Source organism: Triplophysa rosa, linkage group LG14, assembly GCF_024868665.1.
Source record: "Triplophysa rosa linkage group LG14, Trosa_1v2, whole genome shotgun sequence".
NCBI classification, from domain to species: domain Eukaryota; kingdom Metazoa; phylum Chordata; class Actinopteri; order Cypriniformes; family Nemacheilidae; genus Triplophysa; species Triplophysa rosa.
In genome coordinates this window covers 17,970,420-17,988,835 of record NC_079903.1, presented here as the reverse complement: position 1 = coordinate 17,988,835, position 18,416 = coordinate 17,970,420, and the positions used below count along the sequence as shown (strand labels likewise).

At 36.5% G+C, this 18,416-nt stretch overlaps 1 protein-coding gene across 1 annotated transcript in view; it reads left to right on the top strand.

Annotated features, from left to right (window-relative positions):
• The window catches only part of rsrc1 (arginine/serine-rich coiled-coil 1), a 105,800-nt gene that overhangs the window by 43,183 nt on the left and 44,201 nt on the right, over window positions 1-18,416 (top strand). The window contains exons 5-6 of the mRNA XM_057350496.1: window positions 1,556-1,592; window positions 9,836-9,887. Of these exons, the coding sequence (XP_057206479.1) occupies window positions 1,556-1,592; window positions 9,836-9,887 (89 nt within the window). The remainder of the gene's footprint in view (window positions 1-1,555; window positions 1,593-9,835; window positions 9,888-18,416) is intronic.

The following is an 18,416-nucleotide window of genomic DNA, read 5'->3' as shown; positions in this document are numbered from 1 at the left end:
AATAGACAGGAGTAGCAGGGGGGGATTAAAGTTATGAGGTGAAAAGAAAGAGACTGTGTGAGAGAGAAACATCACAGTTTTCCTCGCCACTTGTGTGTAAAACCTTCCTGCTAATTGTTCTTCATTAAAGGATTAAGAATCTTAACTCCCTAGAGTCAGTGCCCCATCCCAGATTATGTTTCTGGATAGGAATCCTGTTTGTGTTTAACATTATACATAATATGCTAAAATGCTGATAACATTCCGCATTGTGCTTTTCTTCAAACTTACAGTACAGAGGTTTAGAGGAGAAAAGACTTTAATGTGAACAAATATGTAATGACTCCGATCAATTATCGGTTACACTTTAGAATAGGGACCGATTCTCACTATTAAGTAACTATTAACTATGAGTTTTGCCTCAATAAACTCCTAACTACTGCTTGTAAGGTAGTGTTTAGGTGTTGGATAGGATTAAGGGATGTAGAACCATGTGCTTTATACATACTAATATACAACCAATATGCATGTTAGTAAGCAAGTTGTTAATGGTTCATTTGTGTACCTTAATATAAAGTGTAACCAAATTATCATTTGGATGCTGCAGACTTACTATATTCTGTATTCAACTATATGTACAACCTACGGTTGGTTTGTATTTCTCACGCCTAATTATGTTGTTTCTTTTGTTTTATCTCCTCTTCCACCTAATTTTTTTTTACGTGAATCCAGCTGGGTTGTTGTTTTATTTATGTACAGTGACCATTTTAAAATGACACCATAGCTCTTTGCACCATACTGAAATGAAACTGTGTTGTTGAATTCACCAAAAACCTAAATCCCAAAATTTGTTTATGAGCACTATAGTAGCTGCTTATATGTTTTGTTCACCTAAAATGTCATTATTACTTGGCCTTCATGCTCTTCCAACGGAAAATAGTACCACACACTGTAAAAACAAATCTGTAAAAAAACTGAAATTTTCTGTAAACTGGAAAAACAGAAATATACCATAACAATACCTTTTATAAAAATATAAAATATAATATACCTTTTCTTTTTCCGGTAAAATTATAGAAAAAATGTTTTCCTGTAAAATAATAGGATTTAAGGATATCTGTTAAATTGTTTTCCCCATTTTTCTCGTCAGTTTGTTGTCTTTTTCTGTAATTTTATAGTTTTTGACCGTATTTCAAAAGTAAACTGTAAAAAAAAGAAATCTTTCTGGCAGCTGGCCCCAGGTGGGGCGCCCGAAATAAACTGTAAAATAACGGGTTTTCCCTGTAAAATTACGTTCCCCCTGGTTTTCTTGTAAAAAAACCCCAGTAAAAATCAGTTTTTTTTATTTTACGTGGAAAATCTGTCAAAAAAAAAACAGAAAAATTCTCTAGATGGTTCTTTTTTTGTTTGCAGTGTAAATCTTTAAAAAAAAAAAGAAATAAAAGAAATGTGCACCTTACTTTACACAATAAAGCAAACACCAATAAACATGAATAAAAATGAACGGTGTGAGGTGACAGTTAGTAAATGTGTTTACCAGTATTTCAATAATAATAATTGTGTTCTTTAATTGCAGGGAAAAAGGAAGCGTCAAAGCTGGATTAGAACATCTGGTACGTCTGCTTTTTTCTCCTTTTAGTTTTTGCTTAATTTTTTTTAATTTGCATCCACGTTGAATGTTTAGCAATTTACCCTATTTCTCTTTTGATTTTATATTATTGTGTCGTAGGAATGAAATGTGTGTTAAATATACGAATGAGTAGTGCAGTTGAAAAATAAGACATTTTTTGTGTATGCGTGTCCCATGCAGTTCACAGTTTAATATCGAGCACACATTACCTCTAGACACATGTAGAAAGATCACAGTGTCTTCAGTACGCTTTCTTCCTGTAATATCTCTGGATGTAAGGTGTGCCTTTGGCCCTTGAACTGAGCCCAAGGGAGAGTTTAAAAATGTAACGTCCGACATTTCCTCAGTCTTTTTAATATGAGGTCAGAGTGCCATGCACTGGAATTAAAGGGTGCTTTTTCCCTCCTGTAGTGGAAGGGAGGTTTCCACTTTTTTTCTTTGGGATGAATAATGGAGAGAGGTCACTGTGGGGTCCTGACTTTTTGAATGTACACCGACCTTCCTGAGCCATTACCGCTCCAAACTCTGAATATTAAAGACATGTCCAGCACTTTCCAGACCACTCTACACACCTGACCTCAATCCAGACCTCCATAATCAACTATATCCTGCTTATATTCTGAAATCAGATATCAGATAGTAATCACGTAGTTCTTCTCATTTATTTCCAAGATTGTTTGAAACTTTTCAAATGTTCCATTGTGACTATAAGCGATCAACATTTTGTGACATAAATGTGTTCATTGTAATAATATAGCTAGGTAAAGAATATTTGAAATATTATTATTTGCTGTTCTGAAAAAAAAACTTTTGTTACTTTTTCCCCTTTTTTGCCCCTAAATTCTGACCATGTCTAGTAAGTAATGTCTGGTAGTTTATTTCTAATATGACTTGTAATAAATCACGCAGTTTAATTAAAATTCAAAATCAAAATGTTTTCTAACTTTAAAAATGCAGTGTTTTTTCTATCATGCCTTTGTCTCTACTATAGACTTTAATGTCTACACTTCCTCTGCCTCTTGATCAGTGTTGGGTGTAACTAAGTAATTAGTTACTGTAATTTAATTACTTTTCCTTAGAAAAAGTAAAGTAAGGGATTACTCTTATTTTTTCTGTAATTTAATTAGTTACTTCTGATGTAATTGAACTAAATACTGTGTAATATTCAATAGTGGAAATGACATAAAAATTTTAAGTCTAACTTTAAAATGTATGCTGTAATGTATCCTCACATTTGTATACTTTGGTCAGTTAATAAGAATAATTTATGAAGTTATTTATTAATTATTTGAATGAATTAAAAGAGCCGTTTCATGTCTATCCTTGACTCAATTCTAATCAAGGTTGATGAAGGATATAGAAAGTAATTAGTAATAAGTAATTAAATACCTTTTGGAAAGAGTAATTTGTACAGTAATCTAATTACACCATTGAATATTTAATTAATAACTATTAATTCATTACTTTTTCAGAGTAACTTACCCAACACTGCTCTTGATATATTTACTTTTGATTTTTTGCACATTACCTTGTACATACCTACGGTAGGTACCTAATTTTGCCACTTACCTTATCTCTGTACAGCGCACATTCTGTACCTGGACCAAAATGATCTCATGAAAATTCGTATGTATTTTGCGTAAAATGTTCTACTGCCCTACTGTAAAATTCTACAAAATTGACATTTACTTACTTTTGCACAAACACTAAAACGCAAAATACTGACGTATTTACAGCATCTAAACACACAATACTGACGTATTGACGACACATAAAACGTTAATTATTTACATATGAACAACTTTACAGACTTACAAATGAATCCTTATAAATATTGTTATCGCGGCATTAACATTTTATTATATTCTATTTATTATTTGTCATATCAATGGCATTATGTTTCCAATTGCATTCCTTAAAGTTTACTTGTTATGAAATAACATTTAGTTCTGTGTGATTTCTGCTGCCAACTCGTTTAGAAGAAACAACACTTCAAACTCTTAAAATAAATAACATTTCTGCAATCGTTTAACCATTACTTATCATGTCCTATTTGCTTGGTTTGTCGTGGGAAACAAAGGCGTTTTCTCCGACATGCTATGCCTGACAGTTGAACCATAAAATACACCAAAAATGCAAAATAATTACAAAAGGAATCAATTTTAATTGTTTATTATGTAATCTTTATCTGCAGAATCCATTCGACTGCGAGTAACCGAACCAAATCCAAACCTTTATTCTGCGATCTTCATCTCCATCCTGAGCACGCAGCCACTGTTAGCAGCAATGCTGATGCGCTCGTTACAAATTCAAAATATGTCGCCGCTGCCGTCAAGAAGCTTTACGACAGGAAAATCGAACGCTCATTGGCTCTCGCCTGCTTCGTCGCCGATTGCGACATGCCGTCTTTCTGGTAATGTGTGTTTGAATGAGAAATGCGCGCTTTCACGGAGTGGATCAGGATAATAATCTGGATGATATTTTTTAGCGATTAACAACTTAAATTCTGCTTGGTCTCTCACACAAAACTGTTGTATTAAACCAGAGAGGAGTCGTCATTTAGACTACTTTTGGTATTTTTGAAATAAATAATTGAAGAGTTTGTTTCCAAAATGAGATAATTCCGTTTTTAAAATGTTATTATGTTATCATGTTTTTATTATGTTTTGTTGTGTAAATTACCTGTATTTTTTTGTTATGGCTTAAATCAAAACAAACCAACTGCAGTTTGATGGATATTAATTGTAATGCACAATAAAAAAACATGATTTTATCTCATTTTGGAATTCAACTCTTCAAATTATTGTGTTTGCACTTATGTCTGTCATGTTTTTCTTTATACTGTACATATTTTTAAGAAATAGTTATGGTTAGGTTTAGAGGTAGGAGTAGGAATTGCGACCGTAAAATATCTTTTTAATGCTGTATTGCTACAAAAATGCATATTCCTGCATATTTCGGTGTGCGTATGTACGTACGTATGTGTATATATATACCACACACACACACATTGGTTTTCATCAATTGAGATGAGGCAGTAGCTCCAGTAAAATATGCAGGTGTGTGTGATATGTTTGCCTATGATCAACTCCGAATTGCCAGAAAAATTTCCATATGCGAATATTGAGCCTAGAATTTATTGTTGATTTGATAAAAGGTGTTAGATTACATGCCACTTGTCAGGCACCAGGTGATGAAATATTTTATTAGAATTCAAGCTGATGAACTGTAAATAAAAGCAGTCTCTTTTTTTAGGTGTTTGTGCCCCCTCGTTTCCCTTAAATATTCACTACTTCCCTAGTAAACGCGAGCCATAAACGGCTCCAAATTACAAGATGTCTGGGTGTTTGGAAATAGTTTTTAGCCTGTAAAAGCAGCGTGCTATTTTTCTTCTGTTCTTCTTTATCTGTCTTTTTCTTCGAAAGATCTAAATCCCTGTTGCCGTGTAACAGGCTGCAGTACACGCATGACGGTATAAAAAACACATGCGATACAAAAGACAATCATCAGGGCAGGGATAAGACTTCATATTAGTGCAGATTAGTGCCATCACATTAGATGATCTTCGTGGGGATGTAACAATATTAATATCTCACTGTACGATAATACCTCGGTATAAAGTCCATGGTACAATATTTATTGCGATGTTAAAAATGCCAAATAATGATTTGGAAACATGCCATAAGCGTCCTCTTTTCTTTATCTCAACGTAACTGTTGCTTAGAGGTATGAGTTATGGTATGAGATGGGTCACATGACCTAAAAATCCCTTTTATAAAATAAAATAATTGCACCAGATGGACCTTGCCGAAGGTAACATCTATTATTTTTTCGAACATTCTCTATGTTAGGCCCGGAAGACCTATCGTTTCATACCGTCATGTGACCACGATAATATTGAGACAGTTTTGCTCTTGCGATAACACGATATATCCATAATATTGGTACATCCCTATTTGCCGGTGATTTTTTTTGCTTTGTCAGTTTTGTATTATACATTTTCATTTATTATGTATTGTTGATATTAGTAAAAGTTGTTGAGAGTAAACGCTCTGGTGATTGATATTTTGGTGTTAAATTATAGATATCTTATCAGGTCATCAAGTTGTTTGGCAGAACAAGTGAATATCAGGGGTTTAGAAATCAATAGAGTCCAGGCATTGCCTTCAGCGTTCATGTGAAGCTCCTGTTTTACGCTCTCACTCCTCCCTCCCTCTCTCGGGCTCTTTTGCCGATAACAGTTTGCAGTCTGTCAGCTAAATGAAAGCAGAGGGGCTATGCGAATATCATTTGAGAACTGATTAACATGCTTATTACACTAATGATTTCATCAGATTGGACATGTCTTGGGGTGCAGGGGATGTTTGCCATGCACGGGCCTTTGTCTACCTCCGTTTATTGATTGAGCTGCTGTGGTAAAATCAGACCCAAAATCTGCTCAGACAAAATGTAATTGCGTGAGAAACCGAATGCCAGCTTTTGAGATCCCAGCCTTTTATCTCTTGGATGATCTCCTTTTTGCATAGGTCACGCAACTGGAATGTACCAAAAAATGAAAAACAACAAAATAATACTGAATTAATTTTCGAACGACTGTTGTTACATTTAGTCCGAGACCCTTGTATATCGAGTCGAGTGAAATGGTCCTTTACCGCATATACGCATAATCTAAATGGTATCTGCAAATGTCAAGGGCATAAAGGAAATTAAATCGGAAAGTGCAGATAGAGCAAAGGCGATTGTATCTCCTGATGATTGCAGTTTTGATAGGTATTTCAGTGAATTTCATTTTCTCGGGATGGCGAGGAGATGAGTTAGCTGGCACATTTTCTCATTTTTCTTCTATATGATTTATGTGTGTTGAGTGTAAACCCAACCCTCAGTCCCCCCCGCACCCCCCACACACGCACATTTACGAGTACATAAACGTGTGTGTCAAACCGTTCAATTAATGCAACTGCTTTCCATTCTAGCCTTGCTCGTGTGTGGGTTTCTTTCTGTGGATTGTGTGTTTGAAGGAGAGAGTGGCGGCGGTTAAACCTCTGCTGTCATCACTCAAGCTTGTTTACATTTTAAATACATAATGAAATCTCGTTGGCAATAATGAAGGAAATAAAAGTTTGGGAAATTGTAAAACCGGTGAAGTTTGAGAAATGAGCGTTAGACAGCTAAATAACATTTTGGAGCAGGAAAGCTTATTATTATGCAGCGGCAATGCCTGCTGGAGACACGAAGATGAACAGCCTTCGCTTTCCCAAATGCTGTTAGCGCCATCTTGAAGTATGGCACATTGTAAAAAGGCCTCAGATTCCGTATTGAGATTATATATAAAAAAGTATATCCATACACAACATTATGTTTTATAGACGCTCAACCCAGGCCTCCTGATATGCAGGATTTGTTATAAATATATAAATAAACTTATTGCACTGGAGCCCATCTCTGCCCTGATCTTATAGACCCAGATATTAAAAACAGAATATTGCATTTTCTAAAGGAAATATTTATTTATTTACTTATTTTGGTTAAAGAGAAGGGCAGTGGATGGAAAAAATGTAACAAATGAAAAATTGTTATTGAGGTTGAAGAAGTCCAATGAGATGTGAAATGTGCTTGTAATGCATGCACTCTGCTGTGAGTTTATTGTTGCTTTATTTAGATGAAAAAAAAGTTACAACTTTTCTCGTTTCCACCGTACCTCCTTAGGAAAAAGCAATATATAAAAGATATTGATAAAGGGGTTGGCTGAAAGAATAACCTGTCACTGTGAAGATCCAAGTGATATTTGGTAATGTTATAATTTTACATACCAATATTGCCGCTGTATTGTGTTATTTAAAAATTATTTCTTATTTTAAGTATTGCTTTGTATCTTGTCGTTTTACCGACACTATAACTAAGTCCACACTATCCACGCAGTTTATAAAGCACTAAAATGCAGAAAAATAAATAACCCTTTGCAACCTGGCATTCAACATTTTACTCAGACACTTGATACTTGATAACCCACATTAGCTATAGGTTCTGTGATGATAAATATATTACTTGTTTTCAGGGCCGTCCCAGTGCGAGTTGGAAGACGTGGGGCCCTACCTGGCTGGCAGTTTTTCTGTCTTAATATCAAATCTTGTATATGATATTAAGTGCTACTACAGTACAGCTTCGTTGGTCAAATACGCAATAATTTAAATGCGCAAAGTCAGTAGTAGTATACATTTAGCTACATTGTATTTGTGTGAGGGGAAAAAATCTCCTAAATTAATCATCATCATCTTTCACAGTACAGGTATGAGTACAACAAATAAAGTGTGTGCGAAAACAACACAAATCAAAGTTATAAAATATATCTGTGAAATAAGCTTATTTAAGAGGTTTTGCTCATAAATGTATAAAAAAAAACATAACATAAACTTGCGATTATTGTGATGGTTGTTAGGGCTGGGTTTTGAGACCATTTTGGCGATTCAATTAGATTCTTATTTATATGGTTTCGATTCGATTCAATATCAATCAGTTATCAGTATTTCATTTAAAATACTAGTTTTTCAGACATGGAATCCATATTTAAATATATAGGCTGGTAACTGAAACCCCCCTATTCAGCTAAATGAATGGAATACACACTCGCGTTAATAGTATAGCCCACACAATTGTTTTGAATTACTTTTTACTTTTACTTTGAGTAACCAAACTTTACTGTAAAAAATAAAAAAAAACATTGAAAACATGCCACAGTGAAATCATGAACAACTTGAAACACGTTTAAGAAATAAAACAGATTTTAAAAATCAACTTGAAAAATGGTGCCATCCTCTGGACGAGAGGTGAAATACAGATAATATTCTCTGAGGATTTCCCGAATCGATATTGTTTCTTTAAACTGAAGATCGATTAAAATCGAAGAATCAATATTTTTTACCCAGCCCTAATGGTTGTACACAGCTTTGGAAGCCAGCGAACGTGGATGTGTGCCCGTGACGGAGACGACTGTGGCAGCTGTGGTTCAGCCGCCAGTCCGTGCCCGAATCAATATCCCACCGTACAGGATTGCCCGGTTTAAAATAATGTACAGTCACCGGTATGCGTCGTGCTTTTCTTGCGATCTTGTCTCTTATGGGTTCACTTTTCGCAGGATAAGTGCGTTCAACTTTGGCCACTTTCATTGGACAAAACCCGCCCAAGAGGCCATATGACTCACAGGTAAAGCAACCAATCATGTTTCGTTTTGTGCTGCGTCATGTTTAGAGGCGTGGAAATGACCCTAAAGTAACAGATTTACGAAGGTGTGAAGTTAACAGCAACAACGTTTATGAGTTTATGCCGTGAACCTCGCATACTTTTAAGAATTTAGCGTTTAGTCGATCGTGATGGATTCTTATTGCAACCGATGTAAACACGACAGCTTATTTATCCGGGTGTACGTGTGTTCACCACTTGCTGTGCGTGTGTTCACTACTCTCTGGATGGGTTAAATGCAGAGGTCACATTTCGGGTATGGGTCACCATATCTGACTAATAGGTCACTTTCACTTTTCACTTATTTCTTCGATCAGACAGCTTCGTGTTGTTTCCAGGCGGACCATTAAAGAACGCAACACGCATGTCTCCTGAAAATCAGATGATGACTTCAAACTCGCTGAAGTGTTTCCAAGAAAGTGTGCCTTATGCATCAGACATTCAGCCAACGGTTCGTGGGCGTGGCTCTGAGGCCGAGACTACCTAAGACACAGCAGAGTATCAGTTTTCCATTAAAACGATCATTACATTTCTCACCTGAGATAACATTTTTACAAAGTGACATCTTTCAAGTTTGATCAATCAAATTTATGCTGAATAATGCATGTTACAGCTGTCAGCGACATGTGCATTTTTTGAAAAGCAGTGCCAGGCGTTCATCCTATTAACCTTCATTTTTCTGTAATGTCATACACCATCATAACACCAACACACGACAACTTCTGAGCTTCATAACTTTTCGTGCTCGTCATTCTTTTTCTTGGATGTTAAAAGGGGAAAATCAAACAGTGAAGATATCAGAAGTGGTGTTTAAAGTTCAGCCCTCGTGCGTGTTTACACACATGCTCATCGTTGTGTGACTGAAGATGTGATTGTGTCAAAAAAGTGCTCAAACCTTTTTTACCCTGCATCTAATGTTCATACGTTAAAATGTTTCTTATTTTATAAGAAGTGTTAAGCAGTTTTTGATTACTTTTACTCTCATTTCAGACACCTGCGGAACATTCCAAAACGCGACTCCAGCTAGTACATCAAGCGGCAGGTAAGGGTTAACTTTTGTTCTAATGCTCTCAAAATCACCATGTCACTGAAGAGCTTAAAGTCCCTGTGAACTGGAAGTTGTGATCGTTTTTACTTCCGTATTTTGACGCATTTCTCAGTGAAATGGAATTTAGAATAAGAAAAATAGTGGGCATGGCTTTCATCTTTCTCTGCGATTTGATTGGATGTATAAAAACAGCCGTTGCATTTTGACATGGAACTGGCAGCAGACAGACAGTTGAAGGGGAGGAGTTAACGGATGCTCCGCCCAAGCCGTCTAACATACGTCATTTAAGATGGATAGTCATTACAGGACGGAAGTGCACTTTCAGATTTTAACTGAAGATTATGAGGGTACATGAATTTTAGAAAGAGAATGATCCACATTGATAAACTATTTACAATAAACAATGCAATATTTCATGAAAAATTAGGCATCGTTATTTTTAATTTCACTGGGACTTTAAAGTGGCCGTAGCTCCGACAGTTTCTGCATATCTCATGTTAATCTTGAGTACTTACAGAACAGTATCGTTCCCTTCAAATATCAGTAGAGTTTTTTGTTTGATCACATATATAAAAGACAGACATATGACTCAGTTTCACTTACCGCGTGCGGTTCATGTCCGGCATATTTTAGCACTGGGACCGCTCCATCTATCAGTTTCAAAATGCCAAAATTGCGCATCCTCTAACTGTAGAAACTGCTGTGATATAAATATCCGAAAAAATTTAGAGATACCGAGGTCCAAAAACCGAGTTTGTCCCAAACAAACAAATGTGACTTTCTTGATCTCCATATGTGCATTTTAGGACGTTTTGACTTCAAATTAGATAACACAAGCTATAACCATGTCTGTCTTTTCATGTTTATCAGTGAAGAAAGTAAACATGGTCAACTGATATTTTTATACAAATATTACCCAATCGAGATACAATCTATCTTTCATGAAAGAGCATTTGGGTGTTGAATGACATAGGTAAGCGAATGATTCAGAGTTTCCATTTTTGAGTGAACTATCCCTTTAACTTTTTGAGTAGCTACAGACATAGACATCAAATTACAAAACTTGCAGACCCTTAGGGTTTTTTTTTCATAAAAAATAGGTAAAATTTAAATAATATAGAAACAGAATTAAAGAACGACAATTCATTTAAAAGTGGTGCGTTTGAAATACTGTATTTGCAAATAGTATTGTTGTTTTAACACACCTCAAAGCTTTAGCATGAACTGAAGGTCTGGTCATGTTTTTGTCTCGTCACACTGACATGAAACACGTAAATTATGTTTTATTCATTTTGTAATATTGAAAAAATAAATGTATGATTTATAACTAATAAACAAAATATATAAATGTATAAGATATAAATATATAAAACATAGTTAAGAATAATGAAAAAATAAGAAAATATGAAATGAAATACAACACAAATGTATGTTTGTACTCTGAAGTCAGAATTTCATCATTCCTCAGAAAATGCACACACATACACGCACACACACGCACACACACACACACACACACACACACACACACACACACACACACACACACACACACACACACACACACACACACACACACACACACACACAATTTGGTTGACTATCCCCGTGGGGACAGTCCATAGGCGTAATGTTTTTATACTGTACAAACTGTATATTCTATCCCCTATCCCTAACCCTATCCCTAAACCTAAAGATCATAGAACACTTTTTGCATTTTTAGATTTGTAAAAAATATTGTTCTGTACAATTTATTAGCTTTTGTGCCCATGAGGACCTCAATTTTGGTCCCCACAGTGACACGAGTCCCCATGTGTTGGTGTGCGTTCAGGTTTAGGTCCCCACCGGGATATACAAACATGAACACACACACACACACACACACACTCAATCACAACTCATCAGCTTGTTAGTGTGTTAATTAGGGAGACAATCTACAACATTCTTGGAGGAAGGCGTGGAGTTGAACCAGGTGTTTCATATAGGGAGAGATCTAAAGCATGTTGAGAATGGTGCCCCGAAGGTACAATATTATATTATATTTTTTCATATTAATTTTCCTAGTTTAATTATTTATCGATTTATCAATACCATTTGCTTGTGGTTGACATGTTTATACTTCATGTTTTGCTTAAAGGTTTGTTAGGTTAACTTTAAAGTCGCCCTGTGGTGAAAATCAAGTTTTTTTCTTGTTGTTTACAGTATGTCTCTATGTGGTGTTTTTAATATGTTGAGACTATGTTAAACACAACGGAGAGATTTAATGGAAGCTAGAGACTGTCGTTCTCTCCATCTTGTGTTCATTTCCTGTGACTGGCACAGAGCTTACTTGAGTTATTGGTGTTTATGTTACAGTCACTGCTCTATGATCATTGCACACATGACCTCTGCTACGTTATTCATTTAGAATAATATTGTATTGTATACTAATTGTATTAAATAAACAATTTATTGGATTTTATTGTATGTTAAAGATGATGTAACACACGCAGTTTCTGCCAATCTCATATTAATCTTGAGTACCTACAGTATAGAGTAGTATTGCATACTTTGTATCTTTAAAGAGTATTAGTTTGATAAAATTGACAAAAGACAGATACAGCTGTATGATTATTTATGGAAAAATACTAGCGTTTGGAGTATTCACAATACATCACGGCATTGATTCACTATAAGTTCGCGTTGTTTACATTACACACGCGGAGTGAATCGAGCACAGAAATACTACGTCATACGTTCAACTCGTTTTTTGACAAGTCGACCACGTTAAGCATGAGAAGCCAGCACGTTTAACAGTGTAAAGAACTCAGAATGCATGAAATAGCATGTTACCTCCGCTTTATTTTTATTAAATAAACATTTTGTCGAATGGGTCGTGTAACTTTGTCGCAGTTAAGTTTAGCCAAGTAACGGTTCTTCTACTGGTAACCCAAAATAATACTGGCTAGACATAGTTTTAACTTGCTGTCTTATTTAATTTACTTGTTATGTATTTTGCTTGTTATCAGAAATAATCTTCAGAGGCTCTATTCTTTGCGGATGTGTACTTGAAGTTAAGTTTGGGCCACAAAAGCGTTTGTTTATGTTGTTGCTTTGAAACCGTCCATAGTAATGATAATGTCGCTACGGTGTTTGTGTATACCTGACTCTTTCTAGGCATCGCTCTGCCTGTGCTCTTTTTTTACTATCACATTTAATGATTCAAAATCAAACACATCAGCTTAAATAATTTAAAGATAATAAATGGGTAGGAGGAGCACTGACCTCCACGCTATATCTCTATATTTTCTCACCCTTTGTGTCTGTAATAGAACAGATGTTGGTCGTTTTGGAATGGTAATGTTCTCTGACTGAGATCTGTGCTATGCTGTAAGCCCCCGTTCCTCTGTACGCCCGCCAATCGCTTCTTTCCAGCTTTTTCTATTCCCCGCTTTCCTTTCTCGTCAAAATCTCCTGAGATCTCTAAATCCTGCCCCAGCGCTCCGTGCTAAGCTGCCCACACCTCCTGTCCATGTGTGGGAGTGTGTGTGTGTGGAACAGATCATCCTCACGTAAGCTGCTCACACTCAATAGTAGAGGGGACATGGGAGACCTGTAATGAGGTCCCTTCTCTCACTCTTTTCCTTTTATACGGGTGCCTTGTCCTCCAGGGTCCCTGACCCCCCGCAGACAGCCCCTCTAAGCGCTTACATCATTGTATTGATTTGCTTCCCTTTCTACCTAAATCCACTCTCAGTAATATAATTTTTACCACATTAAGGGGTGATTCACATTTCGGGTCTTTTGCGCGCTCAAGTTTGTTATTTTAAATGTACACACACGGCAGGCGCTCAAATCGGGAGTTATGCAGTCGCGACGTGCATATGTTGCGGCGCACACATTTTTCTAGCCGCGTCGGCACCGAATTGATATGGGAATATTTAAACTTTTCAGAGTGCCAGCTCGCGTTCCCCTCGCGGTTTTATGTGAATCGCCCCTAATGCTGGGTTCACACCAAACGCAGAGTAAATTACATACAGTCAATGCAAAGACGCGAATAGATGCGAACTCATGGCAGGCGATGCAAATGGCGCGAATCATGCGGCGCAATTGCCGCAAACGCACGTCAATCTGGTTGAAAATATTTGTCAGCTCGTGTCACTCGTAATAAAGATCGTGGAATGTGATTGTTCGCGTTTGGTGTGAACCCAGCATAAGGCATTTTCTGGTTTTCAGAAATGTGTGAGTTTTGGTCTTTAAGCATTCAGATTGTTAAACAAAATTTTTTATAAAATCCATATAGCCACACCCATATATCACCGAAGTTATGTCTGTTATATTTGCTTACGTATAAAAGAGCAAATTAAAGGCGCAGTTCTTGATTAACAGCAGCCACTAGCGTTGTATTATAGATTTGCCACGAATCGCTCAGTCCAAACACGACGCAGGCCACCACAGTACAAAAAGATGTCGTTCTCATGTTGACGCAGGGAAGAGATTTTGCAGGCATTAGAAGGACTGTAGAAAGAGCGATGTCTTATGTATTACATAAAATAAACGGTTTGTGGATTTTAAGTTTAAAAAGAAGGACAAAAGGAGGGCAGGAGCTAGGACCTGTGTTAATATTATAAATACTTTCCAGCAGAGTCGCGTTAGGACCCGCGGCACTAAGGCTTTTAGCAGATATGTACTCACAGATATCTATGGAGATACTATCCAGCAGAGACGTTGGAGAGAAAGATCGTGTAAATATTACCCCCGAGGAGGTTGCTTTGATTCGGATCAGTATGTGAGTAACATACTAACATACCAAGATATGTTGTTGTTGTAATATTAGCTGTGTGACGGAGCAGTTTTGAGCATCATTGTTTATCTGGAACTGCTTTAATATTGTACTCGTCCAGATACTTGAGAGAGAGAGCGAGAGCGCGTTGGAGCTGAAACTGGAGAGAGCGAGAGCACGTTATACTCGTTTACGCAATGATGAATAAACTTTCAGTTAATCCGCGGGTCACATGCGTTCCGAACCGTAGAGAACGATCCGTACGGATCATCCCGCGATCCGTTTCACCACGATACCACAGCGGAGAGGAAGAGGAAACACGCGTTGAAGAGTTGTTTGTCCGTTTAGAGCTGCTGTACAAAACATGGCGGCGAATTCAATGTACGTATGTAGACCCGCTCTGTATGTAGTTATAAACAGGTTATTTTACAAACATAATGGTTCATTACGTAAGGTCTTTATACACCTCTGAAGGACTAGTTTCGTATATTATATTGCATTTCTGTCAATAGATCCTCCTAAAAACGCTGTATTGTTCCTTTAAACTGACTTTTTAGGTCCTAAATTGTCCAACTTTCCAATTGGTTTTATTTGGTTGAAAAAAAAAGACCTGGAAACGTTTGTTTCTTGGCCGAAGACAGGTTACGCTATTTATCCAAACTGGCACACACTTATATTGTCTTTATTTTTTTATCAAAAACACACATTAACTTAAACTGAGATGAATAAATGAAGAGTTTGTTTCCAAAATGAGATAACTCCGTTTTTTAATTTTTTCAAAAATCATGTTTTTTATTATGTTATCATGTTTTTATTGTGTTAGTTAGCTGTATTTTTTAGTTATTATGACTTAAATCAAAACAAACCAACTGCAGTTTGATTGATATTAATTGGAATGTACAATAAAAAAAACATTATTTTTGAAAAACATGAAAAACGGAGTTATCTCTTTTTGGAAATAAACTCTTCAAATGCTGTAAATATTTAATTTCATTCTTGTTAACTAATAATGTGTAGTGAATGTGAAACAATAAATAAAAAACAACATTAACTTTTTCAAATCAGTTTTTGACGACATCACACTTTTCTCTCACTTTGAAAATGCATGTCATTTTTCTATATTAGGCTGTCAAACAATGTTCGTAATATTGTTGTTGTTGATCAGATGCTGGTATTTTCAAAGTATGTACATTAAAACCTAATTACCAACATCTGTTTGTGTTCCTTGTTGAATAGTCCTCGTTGGTCACTTCGAATGATACACCGTCATGCTAGGGAAGCATCAAATCTTTCAATTGGTCATTTTTTGCTCTTATTTGATTTGTTGAGAGAGAGAGCAGAACATGAACACTGAATGCTTGGAGATTTAGAGTCATTAAAGTGAGTCGCTCATATAGCTTGTGAATTGACTGAATTTTGCTGTTAGAAAGTAACAGAAGTTTAGACTGTCGTAGCAGATGTGAGGCCAGCAGACCACATACACAGCGCGGGTGTCACCTTTCTCTTTCCTTATATATACGCACACACACACTTTAGCTGAAATTTATAGGTTGAAGTTGCGGGTCTGTTGTTTTGAGACAGACTCATATTCTGAAACAGAAACATATTTATTCTCTTTTTTTTTTTGACATTTGTTCCCATGATCTGCTTTATTTCACATCGTCTTTCTCATTGGACACCCACTCAATCTCGAGAAGAATATGTGGCCTTGATGTGTTCTCCAACATCTGTTCTAATGTTAGTGCTAGGGGTGTAGGGGCAATTTACAGGTGTTGACAAACTATTATAATGTACAGCCTTTCGGCATGGTTTACTTTATTACATCGCACATGTTTTTCCGAGTTAATCCATAGAAATCTTAATCCAATGAGTTGTGTGTGAGGAATCGGACACAACTGCAGTTTGCGGGTTCAAGAGGAGAGGGGTTTCTCTTAGCCGTTGGCAGATTTCAAACAGCATCTGGTGAGCTTTTGAAACGAAACCTTGTACGCTCGTACCCAAATGGAATAATTTCTTCTCCTGCTCCCGTCTCTCTCCTCCTCTGTGGTCTTGGTTTTTAAAACCACCTGGTGATCTGCCGTTTATATCTCTCTATCTTGCGTTCTCCTTCCACAGCCTTAACGTGCAAATTTGCATAACAGAAAAAAGGAGAACATTTTCATCACGCGGTTTCCATCATTTCTTCAACATATGGTGTAAATGATTTTGATGCAAATATATGCAGTAATTATTTGCAGACGAATTTCAAACGGGCCCGTCGCTGTAGCGAAATGAAAGGAAATTTGCAGGCACCTTACGTTTTGCTAACCATTTAAGTAAACTTTGCGAAGTAATTTAATTAGCTTGGTGTCTACTTTCTAGGGTTTATAAGGTAGTGTGCGAATATGAAACGGACTTCTGCAGCGGGAACTCTTGATTTCTGTGACATCAGCGGTGTTTATTTACATATGACCTACCCGTTGCAATCATTGGTTTAACTTGGACTGTGTCAAGTTTCACCTTAAAGGGATAGTTCACCCAAAAATGAAAATTCTGTCCCTATTCACTCACCTTGGAGTTGTTCCAAATCTGTATACATTTCTTTGTTTTGATGAACACAGAGAAAGATATTTGAAAGAATGCTTATAACCAAACAGATCTCATCCCCCATTGACTCCCATAGTAGGAACAATTACTTTTTTTGGTTCTGTTGAACACAAAATAAGATATTTTGAAGAATGGACAGCAAACAGTTCTGGGGCACTTTTGACTACCATTGTATTTTTTCCTACTATGGGAGTCAAGATCTGTTTGGTTACAAGCATTCTTCCAAATATCTTTCTCTGTGTTCATCAGAACAAAGAAATGTATACAGATTTTGAACAACTCGAAGGTGAGTAAATGATGACAGAATTTTCATTTTTGGGTGAAGTATCCCTTTAAGTAGAGTATTACCCATTTTTCTGTTAGCTATTTAGGTTTGAAGCTTTTGTTTTCATGTTATGCTCTGCACTCTGCACATTTTATCATGTAAACTTCTCCGCCCATTAAAGAAATATGTTTTTGATTAAACGGCCAAAGACTCAGAGTGTACTGTGTCTGTTATGATGGTGGGCAGGACATGCTGATGGCTAGTCGCGAATGATGAAACCAGACTAGTCGCTCAAGCCACTTTTGAGTTGTTGACAGTTTCACTGACAGCCCTAACTGGCACACCCACTGACTTGTGTTCGTAAGTTTGAGCGTAATGTGAGGCAATAGTGAAAAACAACTTTGACATTGGCATGCATTATCACATTATCTCTCTCATGCCCCTGGCTCATTTAGTAAACATTTTAAAATACACTTTCACACCCACATCATTATTTACACTGGGATCAGAGATTGAAGGGGAGAGTTCAAATTGAAGTAATAAAAATGTCTTTGTTTTAGTTTTTATTGGCTCATTCATCATTGCTTAATTTAATACGAGGAAATAATTGTGCCGTCCGTGGCCACTGCTAATGGCAGTGCGCTCTTGTATTTTCTTTGTTGATCGCAATGAATGAAATTAGGATAAACAACCTTCCTCGTCGTCTATAATCAAGACCTGATTAATGGATGTGTCGTTTCAGCACCGCTCCTTATTCCAGAACACCTGATATCTTTCCCATAAACAAGTGCCGTTTGTCTAAATACATAGATGAAATGACGCATTTGATGAGTTTCTGATTGACCCTGTCCCACAGGCAGCTCATTCCTCTCTGTCTGTTAAGGAACACTTTGCTGTGACTGATGCTCTG